This window comes from Ptiloglossa arizonensis, chromosome 8 (genome assembly GCF_051014685.1).
Source record: "Ptiloglossa arizonensis isolate GNS036 chromosome 8, iyPtiAriz1_principal, whole genome shotgun sequence".
NCBI classification, from domain to species: Eukaryota; Metazoa; Arthropoda; class Insecta; order Hymenoptera; family Colletidae; genus Ptiloglossa; species Ptiloglossa arizonensis.
In genome coordinates, this window is record NC_135055.1 from 2,596,775 (window position 1) to 2,621,696 (window position 24,922).

General features: G+C 43.2%; 1 protein-coding gene across 2 annotated transcripts in view; it reads right to left on the reverse strand.

Moving 5' to 3' along the window:
* Nucleotides 1-24,922, reverse strand: part of LOC143150167 (ras-related and estrogen-regulated growth inhibitor) — a 114,345-nt gene that overhangs the window by 21,634 nt on the left and 67,789 nt on the right. For both annotated transcript variants that reach the window (XM_076318233.1, XM_076318234.1), the window contains one exon: nucleotides 251-432. In XM_076318233.1, the coding sequence (XP_076174348.1) occupies nucleotides 251-432 (182 nt within the window). The remainder of the gene's footprint in view (nucleotides 1-250; nucleotides 433-24,922) is intronic.

Consider the following 24,922-nt stretch of genomic DNA (forward strand, 5'->3'; position numbering starts at 1 on the left):
CGGATTAATTTTAACCTTGTGACATTTGCTCGATAATATTGTTATTTCTTAAACGAGATTGAGAACGATTGTACGACTAGCGGGATTATTATTTTTAAACGTAATTGTTGCGTCTAATCGCTGTGATCGACGATATGGGATAATTGATTCCGGCGCTCGAATTGGCGATCTCATTAATTTCCACCGAGAATGTGACCTTTAATTCGCCTCGTTGCTAATCTCTTCGCGGGGAACTTGATTTAACACTCACCGAGCATGATCCAGATCTCTCTTGTTGCCAAGCAGCAGGGCGGTGAAATAGGATGGCAGACGTAAATCAGCGAGTTGCTTTAGCAGTCCACGGGCTTCCTGAAAGCTTCGTTTACACGTCACGCTGTAAACGACGACGAAAGCCTCGCCCCACCGGATGTGAGAGTAAAGACAACCATTTTCCTGGAACAATGAGAAAATGTGACTCGATTAGTAAACGTTGCGCGTCCTTTGCTCCCAAGCGGCTGTCCACTTATCGATGCAATGCAACGACCGAGATTTGCGTGCAAGAATGGGGGGAGAGGGTCACGTGCAAGTATCGAGGTTCGTTCGTAATCGAGGTGACTGTGCAATTGGCGAGGATCGATCTCGATATTTCTCGAAACGAATGTTTCTGTAACGAACGAGCACTGTCGAATGTTAAATTATTACATATTGAAAAAAAGAATTCTCCTCGAATTCAAGATGTAATCTTTGACAATGTTTCAAAAGCATTCTCTCGTCGTACATCGAATAGTATTCACTGACCTGAATCGATTTCCTATTAAAAACGATCTATACCTATAATTGTTAACGATTTCTGTGGAAGCATTCTATTCGATCGATAAAACGATAAGGAACACGCGCACATTGTTTAAAGAAGAAAAAAAAATTAGTTCATCACAGGGAGAGAATAAAACGTAACTTTCTTAGTTTCCCCTGGAATACCGCACGAAATTACTCAATTACTATGCTCATCAGCGCTCAAACCACCGTGACGCCTAGACATTTTAGAAAGTTCGAAAAAAATAACCAATAATTACACAAATTTTTCTCGGCTTTGCCGCTTACGTAAGTGGCGTGCAACTTCGAGCCAGTTTTCCCTGCAGAGTCACCGAAAGAGGAAGTTCGATTTCACTTTCGGGTCAAAGATTCATCCACTTGCTCGAACCTCGACTAACCGATCTGAATTTTTCTCAACCTCCTCAGGGACGAATCAATTTGTCGGAAACGGACGAAGAAAGCCAGAAAATCTTCCCTGTTGTCTCGAGAAAATTTTCTCCTCAATAATCGTTCAAAATTCCAATCCGTCGCGATAATTGAAATAATTATTCGTGTCTCGATAATTAAAATAATTCAAAATCTAAACGTACACCCGTGTGTCGGTGTTCTGGAAGATGTTAACGAAAACACGTTTAGAAATACAGTTTCCAACGGAGGGCACAAAATTAGAAATAAATTTTCGTACACGCGAAACGAAAACGTTTGTAATATACCTCGTCAGTGTTACGTCACTGAAAAATTCCATTACGGGTATTGTACGATAATTAAAATGGTTAAACGCGCGGTGTATGCGTCGGTGTACCAGAAGAGGTTGGAAACGAAAACGTCTTCGATTATTTCCGCCCAAGATCCTTTATTTTTTTCCTTTCTTTCCTTCTCCGTCGCGCCGCTTAATTAACACGTTAATCAACATTCCCGAACGAGTCGGCTGGAAAGCTCCGATCTAGATCCGATGCTCGCGGCGGCGTTTCACTTTGCTCTCCGCGCGACATTGCGAATTTATAATTCGAGCGGCGATCCGGCGACGATTAGCGCCAGCGAATCGCCGGGCGAACCGCCGCGCGATAATTGAAATAGAAACGGCTAAACTGGTATCCCCACGAGCACGTTCTATTTTCGAGGCACGCTCGAAGCTTCACCTCTGACCTTCCGACCGATCGTCGACGCTAAAAAGACTTCCGAGATCTCCGAGAAGGAGCCCAGCCAACGATTTCGATTGTTTCCAGTGTACTAATGGAAAGAGAAGCTGCTTTCGCTTCATTCCAGTTTCTTCCTGAACTGGTTAACCAGCGAATATCGATAATTGATTAACGATGATCGTATTTAAAGCGAGAGCGGCCGATCGTTGCGAAATAGGTTCTTCACCTCGTGTGAGAATCGAACGAGCCAAGGTACGTGTAACGTGGTTCTTGAAACCGGGGTTTTAATCGTGCGTTGTAACTCGAACCAAGATATGCGTGGACGCAACGACCGGAGACGCGAGTTTACAATTGTTACGCATTCATTGTTCTCGGTCGTTCTGTAAACCTGTGGAATTTCGTTCAAGACGAGGGAAGGCAAGTAATCTACGAACGTTACTTGCAAGCGACGACAATGGATTGGAATTCTTCCATAATTAGGTCCGTCGCGACTTTCTTTTCTTTTTTACAATTAAAACACTCCGATTCGATATTTAACATCTTTGGTGCTTCTACTTTAGAATGATTAATTTCTGTTCTAATTCTACCCTGCTTTCAAGTGACAATTTCTAAACCCGGATTGTAGTAACGCAAACAATCAAATTACTATTTCTTCCACGGTATACCCATTCAACAATCTCACGTGGTATTGTGGTGCAATCTGTAAAATTATTGCCATTGAAAAATTCTTCTACCACACCTACCTCACAATTACCAACCCCTGATACGAGACAAAGATCGCCACCTGCCCCGTTTTCAAGCGACTTTACCCCGAAGTAAACGACTTGGAACAGCTCCAATATAACCCAGACCCAACCCAGTTCCGATCGTTGTTCACCCCGTGTTCAAGTGACAATTTTCCACCCCGGATTCTAGTAACAGAACCAGTAACCGACCTCGTTGGGTCGAGAAAAGAATTCCCTCGCTTTCGAGCGACCCAACGATCCCGATACTTCACAATTACCAACCCCTGATACAAGACAAAGATCGCCACCTGTCCCGTTTTCAAGCGATTTTACCCCGAAGTAAACGACTTGGAACAGCTCCAATCTAACCCAGACCCAACCCAGTTCCGATCGTTGTTCACCCCGCGTTCAAGTGACAATTTTCCACCCCGGATTCTAGTAACAGAAACAGTTACCGACCTCGTTGGCTCGAGAAAAGAATTCCCTCGGTTTCGAGCGACCCGACGATCCCGATTTTGTCGCTGGGAAACGGAAATTACCGCGGAGGGAATTCGAACGCGACGTGGAACTTCCGGTGTGAGTTTCGAGGGTGATCCGGCGCGTTCGTACGAAAGATTCCGCGGTTAAGGGGCTGCTCTAATTGCTAATGCATCGATCACGACGAAAAGAGCCGAGGCCACGTAGCCGCAACAGCAGCGAGAACGTTTCAGGTTTAACGACCCGCGGAAGCTGTCGATTCTCGTGGCCGTTCCAATGGTTTCCCATTGACCTGGCACTGACAGCCGGCCGGTAATTATTACCGGGGAACAGGATCGACGGGATCGTGATCATCGGGATCGCTATATAGGAAGGTCTAAGCGCATTAGTCTCGCGGGATCGACGAAGGTGAACGTGGCCGTGAACCTTTCGATCCGCTAAACACCGAGTGGCGTCTGGTGACCATAATTGGTGCGACTGGTCCACGGAAACCATCGTGGACGTCTGTTACGTGGAAAGAGGGATTTTTTGGCGAAGAAATGAACGACGACGGGGACGACGGAACATCTTCCAGACAGTATAGTGGTTTCTGGTGATTGATACGGGAACTGAGACGGCCGACTCTACGGAAGAAGTAGGTGAATCTACTTGGAACCTGAGTGAACCCAGATGCAGAGCTAAAATGAATGTTTCAGAGATCCGTTGTATGAGATTTTGCGACGTGTGATGTTACTGGACGTTAGTTTGTGCGATTACCTGATCGGTAGTCAAAGAATCTTTTTCGAATATTCTGATTAGTAGATTTGAATTCCAGGTATTATGCTTTTTCGACTTAACACTTATAGTTGTATGTGACATTCAGAGGACTGGACATAGAACAATTCTTGTGACTGGTATGTACACTTTTTTTTAATATCACTGCGATTGCAGTTGATAATAACTTATCAAATTTGAAAGAAAAATAATTCGATGCCTAATGAGGTAATTACTAATTATTAAATTTCACTAATTAATTTCTACTTACTCTATTCGATAGTGGTAGAGGAGCCTGGGTATTACGGAGCTACCTAACAGCTCAATCACACTCTATATTTAGAAACAGTCAGTCGATCTTAGAAGCACTTAGGCCTGAAATAGTTAAGAGAGCAGTCAGGCTCGATTGGCACAGTTGTTTGACACGTTCGCTGTCCCCATAAGCAGAAATGGGCGTCGTTCACACGTCCAAAAGAACGTTCTAGTCCTATTACAGACTACTAACCGAGCTGCGACAACCTGAGACGCAGGTAGCTGAAACTCTAGCCTTGATATCGATGACTACCGGTACTAAGTTTTTACTCCTTTTCTTACGTAACGGAAACACATACGTATAGGTAACCTTTGTTACTCGTGAACAATGGTAGGTACCCCAAATGAATCATCATTTAGGTTAGGTGTAATTTCTATTTAAATATTTATAGTTTTTTGAAGTTGAAAGTGAGAAGAGCCAAAGTAAATAAGAGATTAACACGGATGTTGTTACAAGATATGTTGGGGATAACTTTGTGACAACCTGACGAACATGTATCCTAACAATCTGACAAACCTATTTCCTGACAATTTGACGAACATGTATCCTAACAATATGACAAACCTATTTCCTGACAATTTGACGAACACGTTCCTGGTAATCTCACAAACGCAAATTGTGACAACCTGACGAACATGTATCCTACTAATCTGACAAACCTATCTCCTGACAATTTGACGAACACGTTCCTGGTAATCTCACAAACGCAAATTGTGACAACCTGACTAACATATATCCTGACAATCTAACGAACACAAATCATGACAACCTGAAGAACAAGTATCCTGACAATTTGACGAATCCATATCCTGACAGTTTGACGATCACGTATCCTGGTAATCTGACGAGTACAACTCGTGACAACCTGATGGACACGTATCCTGGTAATCTGATGCGCACAAATCGTGACAACCTGACGAACACGTATCCTGACAATCTGACGCACATAAATCGTGACAACCTGACGAACATGTATCCTAACAATCTGACGAACATGTATCCTAACAATCTGACAAACCTATCTCCTGACAATTTGACGAACACGTTCCTGGTAATCTCACAAACGCAACTTGTGACAACCTGACGAACACGTATTCTGACAATCTGACGAATCCGTATCGCGACAATCTGCCAGACCTGTGCTTAGGGTAGTCCTACGGTTCTCTGTCGTTGGTTTACCATATTCGAGGCCACGTATCGGAGATTAATGACGAGACGATGTCTGAGAAATTGAAACATCGACGCGCATGAAAATCAAGAACACTGGCTTTCACGCGCGCTTCGGTGGTGCGCTCCGTGCGCTTCCTCGGCTTTTATTTACGAGCGCGTTACACGCAATGTTAATTCGACAGATTTGACCGTAAATAACGACCGTAAATACCTGGCCGGCAGAGTATATATTTATCTCCGGCTATAAAATTCCGTCCCGCCGGATGCACGGTGCTTCGCGAGATAGGTGGAATTTACCAGCGCGCAGGCTAGGGAAGATTAACGTGGTGAATTTCGTCAGGTTGTTTCTCTGGTACGTGTTCGCGGAACTATCGGGAACGCGCTCGCTCGTTCGCTCGCTTGCTCACTCGCTCGCTCGCTAGCGCGCGCGCGCGAAAGTGCAGGCGTACCGGAAACGGCGCTCGATTCGCGATTATTTAACTTTTGGATTGATGGTTGTACCCGTCTTTCGCTTCGCGCAGCCTCTGAAGATTTTCAACGAAAGATCGTATATCCCGGAAGTGCGGAGCAAAGAATGTAAGCAATGTGTTATTCTTTCTGTGTTTGTAACGCGATGGGAATACGTTTGTTTGCGTACACAGTTTGTTTTCTTTAAAACGAAGCTTCGCGTTCCTCTTTAAATATCAGACCTCCCAAGGTTACTTATTATAAATTTCGATACACGCGTAACGTGTATGTACCGGTCACGATATACAATAGAAAAAACTGTACACCTCCAAGTGACCAGACGTCACGGGAAAAATTCCCTGCAGCACTTCCGTTGCGCGAGATTCTTCGAATCGCGTATCAATTTTTCGAGAAATAACCCTACGAAACGAAACACCAACCACGAAACGAAACAAGTGGAAATTATTCTAAGAGCCTTTACACGTAGCTGTGACAAAACTCACCAAAAGTGTCCCAACTCCGTTATTTCTGACCACACGGTAACACTGACTCGTACCAAATTGACAAACGCGGTTATCGACTTCCTTTCTTTTTATACACGTACAGAGACCGAGATAAAGGACTACATAAACCCTCGAGTAATTACGTCAGCACCCATTTAACAATCGCCAGTTCGAAGCTGCGTGTGGCCGTAATCCGGATAAGGGTTAATAAATTAACATAACCTCGATTCCATCGAATGTCCTGAACGCACAATGGAGAAAAGTTCAGCGATCGCGCGATAAATGCCGCCGGTCACCGTCAACGCCCTGTTCAGCGCATCGAAGGACAACCGCCTTCCGGAGACGGGATTACGGATCCTCGTTACGATTTCTCAAAGTCACACCTCGCGTCGCCGATGGAATTCCGGCGCCGAATATACGCGCGACAGCGCCACGGGGCGTGCGCATGCGCATGCGCCCGCGCATGCGCTGACGCGGCGCCGAGAGCGCTTCATAAATATTTATCGGTCGATTGTGTTCGGGCGAGATCGGTCGCGATGCCGGAATTGCGTGCGCGAACCGCGATGCGCATCGGATTGCGCAACGCGAACGAACCGGCGGCACGCACCGCCATCGCGGCGTGTTATGAAATTACGCAATAGTATGTTTCGCGACTCGTGTGGCAACGCGAACACGGCGAACGAATGCCACAACAATTCCTGGAAAGGCCGCGCAGTCCGGCTACCGAAGGCTCGGCGATCGAACTGCACTCCGAGCAAAAAATTGTTATTGATGTTACGGTACGAAGAACTTGTAACATTGACCCCCGATCTTAGGATTTGGAGCAGACTCGTTTGTTTTGGCAACTACGTGCGCGCGTAAAGAGAAACTGTTTCGCTTTGTATCGAGGAGTTTATTCAAGAAAATACTGTACGTTTGTAACGCAGTAATAATACGAAATAGAAAACAAAGACGACAAATGTGGAAAATTGAGTTTGCGAAATTTTCAATACAGGGAGATAAGAATAAGATTACGTCAGCGATGCGAGTTTTGTAATTAGTACTGGAATTTGTATGCGTTGCTCGTTGAATGAACGAATAAATGTCGCGAATAGATTGGTATGCTTTGGTTTTGTTCAAAGTGAATTTTATCCGTCTTTAAAGAGCGCAGAGTATGTATATGACAATGTAATACTTTACGCAGATGGATTTCGCAATTATAGGGAATTACGACACAGTAATGGACGACGATACGATTACGTGAACAGTTACGCGTCGATTTTAACGAACCTTTGTATATAAAGAGAGAAGAACCAATTGATATGTTTTCCATGATCGGCCGCTACTATCGACAATTAATAGTTGAGAATATTTTGAAAAATAAATAGTGAATGAGTTTGTCAGTTTCAGTCAAGTTTATGTATTTAATATTTCAAACCTTAGATTCTGGGTCGTCTTCAGAAATGAAACTCATACTGAATCACGATTAAAAGTGTTTACAGTATGTTTACAACGTATTTTGCTGATTATCCACGCTCTGTAAACACGTAATGCGAAGCGATTTGGAATTCAATATTAATTCTTGCAAATGTAACAGGATCGTGTTTCGTCATTCATTAATAAATATAAGCATTAACATTCGTAAATGAAGTCTTTGTACGTATTATTCGGTACGTTTGCGTCAATTGTATAATTTTAATTCAGTTTGTAGTTACCATTTCTGTAGTTATCGTCTTTTCATTTGCGCAAATAATTCGAACCACGGTAAATGTACAGAATCCATTTAATTTTTACGATTGCAGAACTAAGTAGCGATAAGAATAAATTTACATGAAACGCTTACATTCGAAACACAAATATTTTATTATTAACAAGGAGACAGGAACGTATTACACATACGGAATAATTTTCATTTTAATCATATACATATATATATATTTTCATTAAAACCTAGTAACTCCATTCGTTATTTTCTAATAACGTAATAAGTTCCTCTTTCATTTTTTACTCTCAAATTTTAAACTGTAAATATGTGATGTGAATATATGTGTGCAATAGCATACCAATTTGTATCGTTTAATGATAAATAAACGTATGTGTTTCGAGTATTCGTATACATTATTATTTCTCTCGATCCGTCCCCTATTTTTTAGTATTTTATACATTTTTATTTCTCTCGATCCGTCCCCTATTTTTTACTATTTTATATATTTATTTTCATTTCTCTCGACCTGTTCCTGTTAACCGAAAGGTCGATTTTTTATAATCAACGGTGAAGGTTTACCCACACGATAGAAAAAAGGATTGGGCCCTTCTTTCGAATTATTAATTATTAATTATCGAGAACGAACAGCTGTTTTTTACTATTTCATATATTTTTATTTCTCTCGATCCGTCCCCCTATTTTTACTATTTTATATATTTTTATTTCTCTCGACCTGTTCCTGTTGACCGAAAGGTCGATTTTTTATAATCAACGGTGAAGGTTTACCCACACGATAAAAAAAGGATTGGGCCCTTCTTTCGAATTATTAATTATTAACTATCGAGAACGAAGAGCGGTGCCGGCGCTCGAGAAACACGCGGGAAGGCGTAAAAGGGACGCGGGGCAGAAAAGGACCGGTGTCCTTTTTAACGGCGCGACCGTTAACAGGACACTCGGATAGGACGGAACGAGCCTCGCGACGATCGTGCTGTCCATTTGAAATCGATTCAGGTGGGCGAGAACCACGCGCTTTAACGCCCACGCGATCCCACGGGATAAGCAACGATCGTCTCGGCCAAGTTATGTTTCTTCGTGTCCGTGTCGCAGATAACGATCCGCCGCTATTCGCTTTCGCAGATAGCGATATTGTCTGCTAATAATGTGGCCCTCGATTGCGGGATTCCCCTTTGTGTTTTCCGCTCGGCGCTTCCTCCCGATCAAATTATTTTCGAGTTGTTACAGAACTGCTCGATCGAACATTATCACCGTGCTTCCAGATTAGGCGAATCAAATTATACAGAAACGTATAATTTTTTTTACGCTTAAAAATCGTAGTAATTACTTGCTCGAGAACAAATCACGTTAAGTGTTACATTGGTCCTTGCGAGCCTTTGAGTTTTATTGGCCTTGTATTTTATCGCCGAATTTGTAGGTTAGGTTAGTAGAATTTTAAAGAAACGTGTAAATTTTTTTACGGTTAAAAATCGTAGCAATTACTTGCTCGAGAAAGAATCACGTTAAGTGTTACATTGGTCCTTGCGAGCCTTTGAGTTTTATTGGCCTTGTATTTTATCGTCGTATTTGTAGGTTAGGTTAGTAGAATTTTAAAGAAAAGTATAAATTTTTATACGGTTCAAAATCGTAGTAATTATTTGCTCGAGAAAGAATCACGTTAAGTGTTACATTGGTCCTTGCGAGCCTTTGAGTTTTATTGGTCTTGTATTTTATCGTCGTATTTGTAGGTTAGGTTAGTAGAATTTTAAAGAAACGTATAAATTTTTATACGGTTAAAAATCGTAGTAATTATTTGCTCGAGAAAGAATCACGTTAAGTGTTACATTGATTCTTACCAGCCTTTGAATTTTATTGGTCTTGTATTTTATCGTCGTATTTGTAGGTTAGGTTAGTAGAATTTTAAAGAAACGTGTAAATTTTTTTACGGTTAAAAATCGTAGCAATTACTTGCTCGAGGAAGAATCACGTTAAGTGTTACATTGGTCCTTGCGAGCCTTTGAGTTTTATTGGTCTTGTATTTTATCGTCGTACTTGTAGGTTAGGTCAATAGTATTATTGCAAAATGTGAAAATTTTTTTTACGGTCGAAAGCCATAGTAATTACTTGCTCGAGAAAAAATCACGTTAAGTGTTACATTGGTCTTTGCAGGTCTTCAAGTTTTATTACTCCCCGAGAAGTTGCATAATAATCTATGAAATAATGTGAAAAGATACTCTGTATTTAAATGTAACATAATACCGAAATTACGTTACCGTATAACGATCCCACGAGGAACATTCAAATTACTCCTGTTCGTTATTGCTCCGAGGAAATGATGCGCACACTCACAATCAGAGAAATAATGATACACTGAAATGACAGAAGCGCTCATTATCTCTGCTATGCAGGGCCACGGTGTTCGAGAACGCTAGACACTCTTCCTTTTTAAACCTGGTTAATTATAGGAATGTCGGAACATTGCCAAGAAGGTTGACAGTAAGAAAAAAAAGCCCAAGTTTTCCTAATTCGAGATAATAGTTGCTATCAACCCCGTTATCAAGAGATAATTCTCGCCCCGGATTCTAGTAAGAGAATCGATTCTTGGCCTCACTTCCAGATAAAAATAGCCACCTGTTCTTTTTAGGTATCAATTTGTCAGCTGGATGATAAATATTTCTCCGCTTTCGAGTTCACCATCCCAATTGCATAACTTGAAAGCGGGAATTACTGGAATTTAACAGAGTTTTCTAGTCGACAAAAAATTCAATTAAATTCTAAGAACCTGATCAATCAATCTTCTGTATTTTTTACACAACTCACTGTGCGTTATTATTTTTTGACACTTGTAGTTTTTTCCATAGAAAACAACTCCACCCTTTTGGCAACGCCTGAGGCGACTATGGCAGGATTCGTCACGCCGCAGCGTGTCCCTCATCACCAAGAAAAATTCCGCCTCTTCGACATTCTAGCTACTCTCTCCTTTCCCCCTCTAATTATAATCTTGCCGTGTAATAGGGCACGTGACTGGTATGCCTAAGCGCGAGATACCTGCCCTTGAAAAGGGGCATTGTTTCGTTACGGAAGGAGCCTTCAGGGACACGGTGGAAGCAGAAAAGATATTGCCAAGCCGCGTCATGCTATGTCGTGGATGTTCCTCTCTTCGACCGTCTTATGCAACTGACTGCATGTACAATGTAACTGCCAAGTGCATGTACTTAGTACCAAAGCATAGGCGTCGGGTGGGAAAAATGCTGAGTATATGTACACGACGACCAAGCTTCTCATGGGAACAGAATTTCATTGGACACTCCCAATTCGACAACAATTAAGAATGACTAATGGACTTTGGAACGTCAAACCTGGGGAACTTGGACAAATTAATACCTTATCTATAATTTGTAATTGCTTTTTGATATTTCAATTCTTGCTATTCCTTTAGAACTCCAAACTCTTAGAATTAAGAAATTCGCGTAGAATTTGTACGATGAACAGAAGTTGGGAATGGCTCAGAATAAAGTATCTTTGAACTGTGTTCCAAAATTGGGTTTCATTTCTCCTGTTAAAAATCTGTTTGCCAATCGATGACACGATACATTCCCTGCACATTACTTTGAACAACTATCTGCTTTTAGCACAGTACCAACTTTGTTGGACAAGATGGTTAAGACATTTCTGCATCATAGTTACCCGAAGAGCGATCTATTCGTCACTACTCTGTCTAACCTCGAACGCGATAATTGTCCCATTTTCTAATCCACTTGGTGAGCCTAAATAACTTCCTAGACACCTGATGCAGTCCACCGAATCTATAATTTTTGCTCAAACCTGTTGAACCTTCGGGAGGTGACAAGTTCGACAAATTCTACAGATTCGGAATGCTTCTTCGAGAAAGTGAACGAAAAATCAGACAATTGTGGCTTTTGGAGCCAGACGAAGAGTCCATCGTCACCCAGACACAACTTTGTCGTTCCTGTCACGGAAAAACGAGACTTTTTTTCCAAGTATCCGGATGCGAGGCTGGATGCACGTACGCCTATGACCGGTAGATCGGTACGCCACAACAACGGCGTCTTTCTCTTTTTTCTTTTAACCCTCCTGGACGAGACACGTTTCCACGAAAACGGCGTACAACCGCCTCCACGGGAAGCCACTGTTATTACTCGGCCACTGACAATGAGTTACAGTGTTATTACTCGTAGTTTTACAACGATACCGTTCCTACCGGGTTCACCTCCTCCCAACATCCCGAGAAAGCAGTAACAGTAACTCACAGCTGGTGTAACGAGCGATGGCTATGACGGCAGAGGAGAAACGGGGTGACAGACTGAATTGTCGCAATTACGCTGCGCAATGTTATCTCTGTTCAAAGGTCTGGTGCAGGGTGGTCACGACGTAGACAAGCTCTTTGCAGAGGGGCGAAGTGAAAATGCAACGTTGTAGAATATATTAGCGTGAAGAAAAGAAAAAACAATTTTTAATGTAAAAAGATATTTTCGTTTTCCCTGTTTCTTGGATACGTGATAAAGATAATTGGAACATTGAATTCATTTGAATTGTTAACGAATCGGCTGCACCGAAACGAGGCAATAAGTTTGCATTGGAAAATTATATACGTACCTTGATTTATATTTTCCAAGGTAGACAAACAAGTGTAACGATTGTGGACGACAGTGTACGTAAATTTGTATTTCATGAACCACACGTTTTGTTTCTCGTTCTTTTCTACGAACAATACATTGTATCTTACTTTCTGTTCTACAGACAATACATTGTATCTTACTTTCTGTTCTAAAGACAATACATCGTGTCTTACTTTCTGTTCGACAAACTATACATTGCATCCTTTTTTCCATTCCATAAACAATACATCGTGTCTTATTTTCTGTTCGACAAACTATACATTATATTTTACTTTCTGTTTCAGAAACAATACATTTTATCTCTAATTCTTCCACGAATAATATTGTATCTTCTGTTTCGCAAACAGTACATGATGTCTTACTTTCTGTTCGACAAACTATACATTATATCTTACTTTCTGTTCCACAAACAATACATTTTATCTCTAATTCATGCACGAATAATATAATATCTTCTGTTTCACAAACAGTACATGGTGTCTTATTTTCTGTTCGACAAACTACACATTGCATCCTGTTTTCCGTTCCACAAACAATACATCGTGCCTTACTTTCTGTTCTCTCTAAGAGATGCAAGATGCAAGAATCTCTAACTCTTGCACGAATAATATTGTACTTTCTGTTTCACAAACAGTACATGGTGTCTTATTTTCGGTTCGACAAACTATACATTATATCTTACTTTCAGTTCCACAAACAGTACGTGGTGTCTTATTTTCTGTTCGACAAACTATACATTATATCTTACTTTCAGTTCCACAAACAGTACGTGGTGTCTTATTTTCTGTTCGACAAACTATACATTATATCTTACTTTCAGTTCCACAAACAGTACGTGGTGTCTTATTTTCTGTTCGACAAACTATAAATTATATCTTACTTTCAGTTCCACAAACAGTACGTGGTGTCTTATTTTCTGTTCGACCAACTATACATTATATCTTACTTTCAGTTCCAAAACAGTACATGATGTCTTATTTTCTGTTCGACATGCTATACATTATATCTTACATTTTGTTCCACAAACACTACATCAGAATGCATTCTGTTCCACAAACGATACATTTTGCCTCTAATTCAGTTCCACAAACGATACACTTGGTCTCTCCGTCGGTAGACTCGTGAACCATAAACCAACGTCCTGGGTATAATTACTCTGCCGGAAACATTCTAACCTTCTCTCTTTCTCTCGAGGACTCAATCTGCACCCTCGACCAAAACGACCGCAACCGATACCGTCCCTCCCGCTCGCCCTCGGAGCCGAAAGCACTCGATTTCTCCGAAACGACCGCAAAGAGACGAGTCGGCGTCTCTTAGCACCGTTTCAGCCACCTGCATTCATCTCTCCGAGCGTTGCGCAACAAAAGAAAGACAGAGGCTCTGTCCCGGTGTCTCCTAAACAGGCACGGTCCCGAGAGACCGGCGGACGCGCATGCGCCAAGATTTACGGCGGGCCGATTACCCAGCGGTTAATACCCGCGCGCGCACGCTCAGGAAATGCTTTATTGCCGCGGGAGGGAAAAGCTGAATGACTCTTCATAAAATCCCGTGGTCCCGGACGTTTTACAACTCGATCTCCATGGGTGCCTCACCCCTCGCGGCACTAAAATCGAACATTTTCTGAAAGTCATCCCCGCCCACCGAACACACCGTTTGCACGGTGTCCCTCCTTCCGGCTTCGTCTCCGTTTCACGGGTTGTTCGCATCGTCTTAATTGCCCGGTTCGATCGGCGCATGCGCGCGACAATTAAACTTCGCTTGCGCGCCTGCGCCGCACTTCCTGGGTCGGGCGCCTGGTAGCGACGACACCGCCGCGCGGTTCGTGGAACACCGAGAAGAATAAAAGGAGAGTGGGGGGGAGAGACGATAAATTTTCGACGGATCTACGCGCGCACGGCGATAAATAGATCCCCGTACTCATAAGCCGAGATACCCAAGAACGAAGATGGGAAAGGAGACGAGAGAGACCCCGTTAAACGTCGCCTCGAATCGTGATCACAATACCGGGCAGGAAATTACCCGTGCTTTTTACCGAGGGAGTGGGGGGGAACGGAGGGCCTGAGATACGCGACTCGCTTTCAGGACAGGTGATACGGAGCTTTTTCCGCGCGCGGTAATGGTGGACGCGTGGGACGAGTCTGCGGCCGGGAACCGATACGTCGGGTCAATGGGAACGCGAGGAAAGTTCCCCGAAAGAAAGCGCTAGAGATTGGAGCGATAAACTGTCGCTCGTGGATGGTCGTGATCGTTCCCTTGGATCTGTTCGAGGTGGATGTTACGTCACTGATTGAGCACGAAACAATTTCTGATGTAATGTGAGACGGTGATTGATACCGCGGTACCGGAAAATAAATCGCTTTGAGGCCCATTCCACGGTGAAATAACTGGGATTACAAAATGGGGTCTGTTTTGCAAATTGAGGGAATGAAATGTACAGAATGGAACAGTTTCGCGTTTGCATTTGTACACAGGGTGGGGATAACGAGTTCAAATGCTAGACTGGCTCCGCTGACGATGTATCGTACCCTAATGTCACTATACTTAGTTTTACCTCTATGGGTTGTATTAATTTCCTTTTCTTTTTCTCTTGGAGCAATAAAGAACGTCTAGCTATTGTTATTATACGAAAACATTGTTCGAGACAATAGTTATCTATCTTGACAGGAAAGATTTTCTCCGAGCTGATTGTCCTTGACCGTTTCAAGGTTACAGGAGTATTCTTATCCTCGTGTGAATCTCGAATTCACGCGTTTCGGTAAACAATATTCGAAGAATTTTCCAAATTGGTGGGTCAAGCGTTAAAATCCCTCGAACAATAAAATACAATTCTGATCGTTCGAAAACAACGTTACGCTAATGTAAATACCGTACACAGTTACGTGTCAGGGGAAAGGGCGCCACCAATTCAAGAGAGACTCAAATAGTATATTTTATTACTCTAATCCCAGTTTGTATGAAATCGAGTGGGTTCGAATAAAATACTAAATACACAATCGTGGTACCTAATCCCACGATTATCATCATCGATCTTAACACTGACACCCTCGTTCTCAATTCCATGCAACGCTCCTGAACATTTCGGTTGTGTTGATCGTAGACCTCCCCAACGTGTTCAAAAAGAAAAAAAGGTACGATCGTATCCTAGAGCGTTACATCATTATCTAAGTGTACTCCAGGCCCCGAGTATCAAGCTGTGTAATAAGAATCGGCAATTTTTTATACCAAACGAGTCTCTTCCGACGGTTAATGCGCTTATAGTAAGCTCAACGACCGACGTCGTCCCCGATGGATAGAAAAATGATCATTGCCCGTCAAACGACTCTCGTGAAGCGGAAGTCGGATCAACGACTGAATGCTCACCGATACTCAATGCATCGCGAGGGGGCCCCATTGACCAGTTTCGTTGATTCGGAGCGAGTTCAATGTAACCGAGATATTCCACCTTTCCCCTATGTATCGCATTACATACCACTTTCATTCGTCTGGCTTCGTCAGGTAGTACGCGCTCCGCGGACCGAAACTGTTTTAAACTCGCGCGAGACACCCACACACACCGCTCGATACTCTATCTTTCCGGTGATACGGCTAGGTGGACGTCTATATAAGAATAACAATACGTTTCGCGTGTAAGGACAGGGACCGCGGTCGTGTAAAATATTTCACTTCTTAACGTACGGTACGGTACGATTGCGAGTGGAACACGCTGGGAAGAAAATTAAGCAACATTGTATTTTTCCCCCCACAACTTGTAGCGAACTGCGAACGTGTGAAATATTAGCGATTTCAGCAACACTGTACGGTTCTTGGCGAGATATTTGCTTGCCGAGAGACATTCGAACGTTTTGCTCTTAGAAATAAAGCACGTAGGTAACGATGGGAAGGATTTATTTATTTGAAAAAAAAAAATGCTATTTGCAATTTTTTTGGTGTTTGGTTGTATCTATGGAAAAGACGAGGCTGTGGAAAGATTGAGTACCATTTAAATATTTCTTAGCATTTTGTTTTTTACACGAGTGTAACCCTTAAAAAAATTATACAAATGGTACTTTTTATTTTATTTCATAACTTTGGATAATAATAAGTAGGGATAATAATTTTGAAAGTGATGGAGTAACTGTGTTCAGATTTTTAAAAATGAAGTGCCGTTTTGCTCTTAGAAATAAAGCACGTACGTAACGATGGAAAGAATTTGTTCATTTGAAAAAAAATTCTATTTGCAATTTTTTGGTGTTTGGTTGTATCTATGGAAAAGACGAGGCTGTGGAAAGATTGAGTACCATTTAAATATTTCTTAGCATTTTGTTTTTTACACGAGTGTAACCCTTAAAAAAATTATACAAATGGTACTTTTTATTTTATTTCATAACTTTGGATAATAATAAGTAGGGATAATAATTTTGAAAGTGATGGAGTAACTGTGTTCAGATTTTTTAAAAATGAAGTGCCTACCACGATCAGTGAAGAATAGTTAGTCTCGTTCTAATGGCTCAGTTTGACTAAATTAACCGAGTATTTAACAGCGGCCGTAATTAAGGGGTAAAGCAACCCCTGTACTGTAATCTAGAAATCGAATCTTCACGAACATAAGAGACCTAACGTCGCCCAGCGTTCAACCTGTTGCATCGCAGAAGAAAATGAAGTGCTCTTTCACGGGGTCGCACGGGGTGGACTTTTGCACGAATAGTGGTTGCACTTTTCTCATTAGGCCTGACCTTAATTACCAGCCGGTCACGAGATCGTTACAGGTATCGACCGACGAGAAAATAATGAATGCCCGAAGTCCTCTGCAGTTCAAGTTCCCCTCGTGTTTCTCAGATGAAAAATGGTTCCTCGACCCCTTTGTTCGTGGATGCAGCGCCATTGCTATTTTTGGATAGACAAGATGTTGGTGTGCGGAACATTTAAGGGATATTGGGCCTGTCTGACGTTTGTACAATTTATTCGCACGTTTGTACGCCGATAAATGCAACAAATTATATCTCAGGACCGATATGACTGGGCTACACGAAGTAGTTTTTTCAACAATTTTCACGTTGATCTAGTTTTTCCTCTTACACGTGCTCTAGAAAACTACTAGACACTCGATTATAATATTGGATTCACAATTCAAATATTTGACGATAAAATAAGATCCATCGGCAAAGGAGAGTTCCGAAATAGGTTACCAGGCCCACCGAGATCTATCCTTTCGCCAAATGGGCCTCAGCTGGAAAAGTTTGAAAATTACTGTTTCAAAAGAATATTTCTTTCTTTTCCAATATCCTAAGTTTCACTAGAAAATATACTATTCTAAGCAGTGAAATCGACCCCTGTGAACTGGGCCCCAAAAGTCCCCAAGTCTACTATCACCTACTACCTAACCACAGAGGAACAGGTCTCTCCCTCCTAAGCCCTCCCATCGTTCTAGATATCGCTAGAAACCATTCTAAACTAAGAAATGAAGTCGGACCCAGCGAATCAGACCCCAAAAGGTCCCCAAGTCACCTACCTAACCACAGAGGAACGTGTCTTTCTCTCCTAATGCCTCCTATGATTATAGATATCACTAGAAAACATTCTAATCCAAGTAATAAAGTCGGCCCCAGCGAATTGGGTCCCAAAAGGTCCCCAAGTCACCTACCTCACCACAGAGGAACGTGTCTCTCTCTTAATGCCTCTCATCACCTTACATATCGCTAGAAAACATTCTAACCTAAGTAATGAAGTCGGCTCCTGCGAACTGGGCCCCAAAAAGTCCCCAAGTCACCTACCTAACCACAGAGGAACGTGTCTTTCTCTCCTAATCCCTCCTATTGTTCTAGATATCTCTAGAAAACATTCTAATCCAAGCAATGAAATCGACTGGGCCCAGAAAAGTCCCCGAGTCCACAATCACCCGTCCAATCGCACCGTTCCGCCTCGAATTCTCGGTGACAGAGCAAGCTTCTCCGGCGCGACGGTTCCGGTAACTGTTTCCTGACGGACAATCGGGACGAGGATGCAGGCCAAGTTAATCCGTTACGATGATTTATCGGATTATTAACGCCGTGCAGAAAGAACGTCGTTAAATCCGGTCGCCATGGCGGCGGGCGGACGATGCCCGTTTAATCAATTACCCGTGGCCCTCCCACGAAATGCAATCGCAATTACGAGACGGTCACGAGGCCATGGGGCTCGCGTACGCAAAACGCTCGCTTCGCCCTCCCCCCCTCCCATCCCCCCTCCATACCGCCCTGCGTCCCCACCCCCTCACGACCGAAAAGATTTATTTCAAGCGTGCACGCGGATGAAGAACAATGCGAGAATTGGGGAAGTGTGCCACGAGAGAGGCTGGTGCACTCCTCGTGTTCGCCGACGGAACGCACCTGGAACTCACAGCGTGGCGCATCCGCGAGACCAGTCCCGGGGGCCCACAACGATGACGGCGAATGATTTCTACACGACGCGCCGGACCCGGACAGTATTTTTCGTGCGACCATGTCGTACGCGACGTTCGTGATTGATCTATGTCTTCCGGATGATCGTGCATCATCCGCCGACGGTTTTACGGCGTCTCGTGAGCGGACACTTGTCCAGGGAGTTACAACCGAGGGGAGAGGGTGGTTTGATTAGACGATGCGAACCACCTCGAGGATATCACCCGAGGCTCGACGTGAAACTCTCCTATTAGACGTCTCGCACCGTACCTTTGGTTAATTGGGCCGTGAGGACCCGTTTGGAAAGTATACAAAAACAAAGAGTGCTCCATTGTTTTTTGGAGTTAAAAACGACGATCGACGCGATACGAAGTGCACTTGCAATTAAAGGCAATTGAACCGAGGATAGTTTCAACCCCAAAGGGGTTGATTGGAGTGTATATCTAAGGCTCTTCGGAGACCTGGAGGTTCGAGGTGAAACTTCTGGATTGGATACCAAAGTTTGAAGTTTCTAGGGTCAGAAGGTGGTAATACACCGTCTCGTGCACTTGTTAATTAAGTAGAGTGCGAGGCTCTCGGGGGATCTTCAGAGGTTTGGGGTGAAACTTGCGAGGCTATCATCTTTCAAAGTTTCTGAGGCTACCGTCTCGTGTCTCGGTGAATCGGATAGATTGCGAGGCTCTTTAGGGATCTTCTATCTCTGGAGGTTTGAGGTGAAACTTTTGGATTGGATATTGGGGCTGCTTTTAAGTTTGTGGTAACACTTTTAGAGTAGATGTTAGGAGTAAATGTTCACCATCTTTAAGTTTGTCCCATACCTTTGGTAATTATGTTAAGGACAGTTTGGATCTTTTTGAAGATTCGTATGAATACGAGGATTCTCTGTAAAATCTCTGTAGAATTCTCTGTAGAATCTCTGTAGAATTCTCTGTAGGTTCTTTAGGGAGCTTCTATCTGTAGAGGTTTGAAGTGAAACTTTTGGATTGGATATTGGGGCTGCTTTTAAGTTTATGGTAACACTTTTAGACTAAATGCTAGGAACAAATGTTCACCATTTTTAAGTTTGTCAGTTCCATACCTTCGGTAATCACGCTAGGGACAGTTCGGTTCTTTTTGAAGATTAATATGAAAATGAGGATTCTCTGTAGAATTAAAAACAACCGTAACGATTGGTCAATACTGTACGAAATGTATTGGGATGTTCGGAAAGTCATTTCGCTTTTTTTTGGTGAAAATGAAACACGATATTTTTAGTGTATAAACATTTTATTAAATTACATATTCTCCATTCTGGAAAACGAAATGACTTTCCGAATAACCCAATAATATCGTCGAAACGAAACGTGATCGAAAACAGTCCTAACCTTAAACTAAAGGGTCTTCTTATCCCTGTCACACAAGTAGTGCACATCGTTAACGAAACGGCCAATCTACACCAGACAACGTAAAATACCCAATTGAAGGTAGGATCTGAGTCAAGTTGTGCTCATTCGAAGCCCAAGTGTGAAAATTCTCAAAGCCTACGATGCAAAAGTGCGCAGACGTTACATGAACCATCCTGTACCACAGGATCCGCTAACGCAACCCGATTGCACAGTATCGTTATCGCATTAAGAAGGGAACCGGTGGAAAAAAAGCTTGTATCTAGGAATTTCAGAGCGCCACAAAGGAAATCAAAGACTTCTCTATCGATTCCGCCGCTCGGGCCCGAGCGAAAAGAATTCAATTTATACCTTCCGCAAAGATAACGTCGAAACGGTAGGTAGAGGTTCGCTCTCGGTCGCGCGCCTGCGCGGGGATATGTCCCAGGCACGGCGAGTTTGCTGAACGATACAAATCGACCTTATAAACGGTTTCCAAAGAGCCTTATCTCGGCGAGAAGATTTACGTGACGAGGAACAATGCACGATGGAAATATTAATCGTGGCAGGACGAGGTCGGGACCCAAGCCAGCAGCCACCTACCCATTTGTTGCTCGACTTCCTACGTGCTCTCGACTCCTCGAGAGCGCCTACCTGAACTCTAGTGCCCTTGTTAGTCGGTTATTATTATACCCGGTGGTGGAACACCTACCGCGATCCTCGTGATCGATCGTGCGCCGTGGAGACCGCGAACGAGAGGTCTCTCGGAAGCTGGGCGTATACGGTGTATATACCGGGGCCCAGACCGAGGGGATTCGAGAGAACAGAACCCGCGCGCGGCTTCGATTCCCTCTCCTCCCCCTCCCCCGCCCCTTTTCTTGCTTTCTATGCATTGTACCGGGTACTCGGAGAGAAGTAGCGATTTTTCGACGTGGCAAATGTTAAGCGGGACTTTCGCTTCCGCGTTACATCAGAGTGGCCGGGGGTCTTGAAAATTGAGTTGACTTTCATAAATATCGTTACACGGGGGGGCGCCCGGGCCTGTCAACGTATCTCGCGCCGCGCGGGAGACCATCGGAAGAGGAACGAAGAGCAGCAGGAGGAGCTGGAGGAGGAGGAGGAGTACATCGAGATCCCGACGTCTCCACGGATTAAAGTTGGAATAAATCATTTCGTGTCCCGGACGAACGTACACGGGGGGGAGTCGACGCCTGGCAGAGGGCTATTCCCCCCCTCGGGTATCCCTCTCGGATGCAAATGAGCGCTAAGAGTGCGTTCACATCATTTATCTCGTTCCCTTGCCCCGACCCCGGTGCGGCCAAAGACCCGCCAGGTACCGTACAAGGGAACCCCGGGAGAACCCGGTAAATAAAATTATCGTGCGCCTAATGGTGGCACGTACGGCTTATCAAGTGGATGCCGTGTCGGTACGCTACGTGATCGCATTATGATACCGGGACGCGGGGAATGCACTTACGAAATCGGGCGACGATTAAAATACAATAGATTAGTGGAACCGGGGGAGGAGGGGCGAGATCACGCTCCCCCCACCTCCGGGCCCGCAAATTACCGCGGCGATTAAACGATCCCGCGGCGAACGTTTGCCCCGGACCCGGGCGACGAACGCGACTACGGGGCACGGGTGAGAGGTGGGGGGCGATAAGTCGGGGCACCTTAAAAGCTTTTTCTGACCGTAACGAGTTACGTGTACCGCGTTTCCTGTTTTCTTTCTCCTTCGTTTTACCCACACCGGGTGGACAATGATGACCTTCGTACCAGTTTTTCATCCTTTTATAATTGTTCAAAGGGCGGGGAGGAACTTTTGAGGATTTTTCTTTACGATCGAGAGTAACCGAGGGGTTCTAAATTTGTAAGATACTTTGGTTTTTCATTCTTTTATAATTGTTCAAGGGACGGGGAGAACTGAAGGGTTCTGAATTTGTAAGATACTTTGGCTTTTCATTCTTTTATCATTGTTCAAAGAGCGGGGAGAACTGAAGGGTTCTGAATTTGTAAGATACTTTGGTTTTTCATTCTTTTATAATTGTTCAAAGAGCGGGGAGAACTGAAGGGTTCTGAATTTGTATAATACTTTAATGTTTTTTTTTTTTTTTTTTTTTTTTTTTTGGTTCGATCGGTCGATTATTTTCATTCCTCTTGCTTGACATTTGGAAGTGCACGTACAAGATAAACAAGATACGGTGATAATTGTGCGAACGAGACGAGATACGGTTAAAATGTTGTTAACCTAACCTCGTTACGAACGAGTGTACTGTATATAGAGTATTGAGAAATATGTTACCCGCGTTTGAATTTATTCGAATGATTTTCGTGGACCTAAACGAACGGGTTTTTCTGTTCCTACTATCGTGGTAATTTGATGGTAAATACTGGTGTAAAATAGACCTTGAGAGGAATTGAAAACAATAAAATCGTTTACGTATTGTGTAAACATACTGAATACGTTTTGAAATATTGCATTTTCAGTCTGCGTCGTTTTCGACCCACCAGAGCGAATTTTATCTTCGAACCGACACGACCGGAGTAGTCGCTTGTTCGAACCAACGAGCCTCCACAACTTTTTCCAATCTTAATAACACACGCGAACCATCCTCTTCCATATAATCCGTTTCACGTCGTAGGCAACGGTGATTTTCATACAAGTTTTTAGTCCCCGTATAATTCCCCGAGCAGCGTTTACCTTTTAATTACAATTATACACAATTGGAGAATCACCATCCGAAATGAGATAATCGATGGTATTGAAAGTCACTAGCGCGGTTTTTCCCTCTCTTTCGCCATTTACCGTTTCTTTCCGCGTATAAAAGTAGCAGACTATCTCAATCCGAAATTGCCACATCACTTGGCAATTAACTCTTACACAACCGTCGAACCGTGCAAAAAGACAGATGGATGGATAGATAGATAGATAGATAGAGAGAGATAGCAAAAGAGAAAGAAGAAGAAGAGGAAAAAAAACGAAAAACAAAATCGAAGCACCGCGAGGGCTTCTAATCGATCGGCGAAGACCGACGCTTAGATCGATGCTATCGTGTTCGCGATTATTCATCGAACAATCGATGATTAATGATCCGTTGATCGGGAGGAAGAAGATTAATTAAGTTCCACCGCGGACGAGCCGGGCATTTACATCAGTTAGCCGCGTTACAAGAAACATGCGAGAAGCATCCGCGGAGAATTTATTGCTCCGAGCCACGGATCCCCGTGTGCTTGTGAATGCGCCTTAAGGCGCGTGCTGCTGTCACGGGGATCGCCGCAGTGACAGTCGGCACGGTAACTGTCTTCATTGGTGATTGACATCACGATCGCGGAGCGCATGGTGTTCCTCGCGCCCGACGGACCGGCTCAACGGATACAAAAAGAGCCGCGTCGGTCTCCTTTCGTTTCAGCATCACCACGTGCCGAACAAGCCGGGGCTTTTCTGCGCTTTTTGCCGCGCACGGCATTGTGCGGGACGACGAGACGAAAAACAAAGCGGCGAGTGACGTGTCCGCGTCGAGATTTCTTTTCTTTTTTTCTTTTTCCTTTATTTTTCGCGGCGTGTACACGTCGCGTGTAATTGTTCGGATCGAAGCCTCGGTACGGTCACCCGGAACGCGTTTTGAGAATCTACTAGGTGCAGGAGCTTGTAAATCCCGAGCACCCGGTCGAGGTTCAGAGATTGCGTTGCGTTGCAACTGCACTCGATGCAGCTCGCTATTCAATAGCGCGGGGATGATGCAAGAGGGGAGTGGATTTTCCCAATGTCTTTAAGAATAGATCGTATTGTTCGAAATAAAGTAATGTATTGTACAACGGACAAAAATACGCGACGATTTCGGCGCGTTGAGAACGAATTGTTTATTCGCGATTTTGGCTATGATTTCTGGGTAGCAATATTTGGAACGTCCGTTTCGGTAATGTTTGAAATTCAAAGTTGAAAAAAAAAATATATACCGAACATCTTAAAATTTCGCCGATAGATTTGTTCACGTTTCGAGAAAGTACGTAAAAATTTTCGAACAATTGTCTCTTGCACTTTTTACGTTATTAAGTGTTCATTCTAGCATGTGGCGAACAGTTTGTCTTCGTGGCGGCCATGATTGGTGTCTCGTTCTATCCATTCGAGATAGAAGAGTTCGAGAAAATTTTAATCTAAATAAACGTGACTGTAATCCATAACGAAATGATTTATATAAAATATGAAATTCGACAAAACGATAACCCTGCAAGAAAAATTGATTTTTTCCAAACTTTTGGAAGTAGTATTATCTATATTTCTAATTTATACCTGACATTTAATACTGGCAATAAAAATGATGAAAAGTAAAATTAACGATACATTAATGCCTGCTGTAGGAATATTTTTATATTAGAAATTATTTCTATTAATCAACAGTATTTTTCCCAAACGATTTTAAGGAGATTTGATTTTTCCACGCATAAGTCGAGGTACCTACACAACACGGTTGAACGAATATTTGGAAAATATTCTATCGGTATTGTAAACAGACCAGACCCGCGACGAA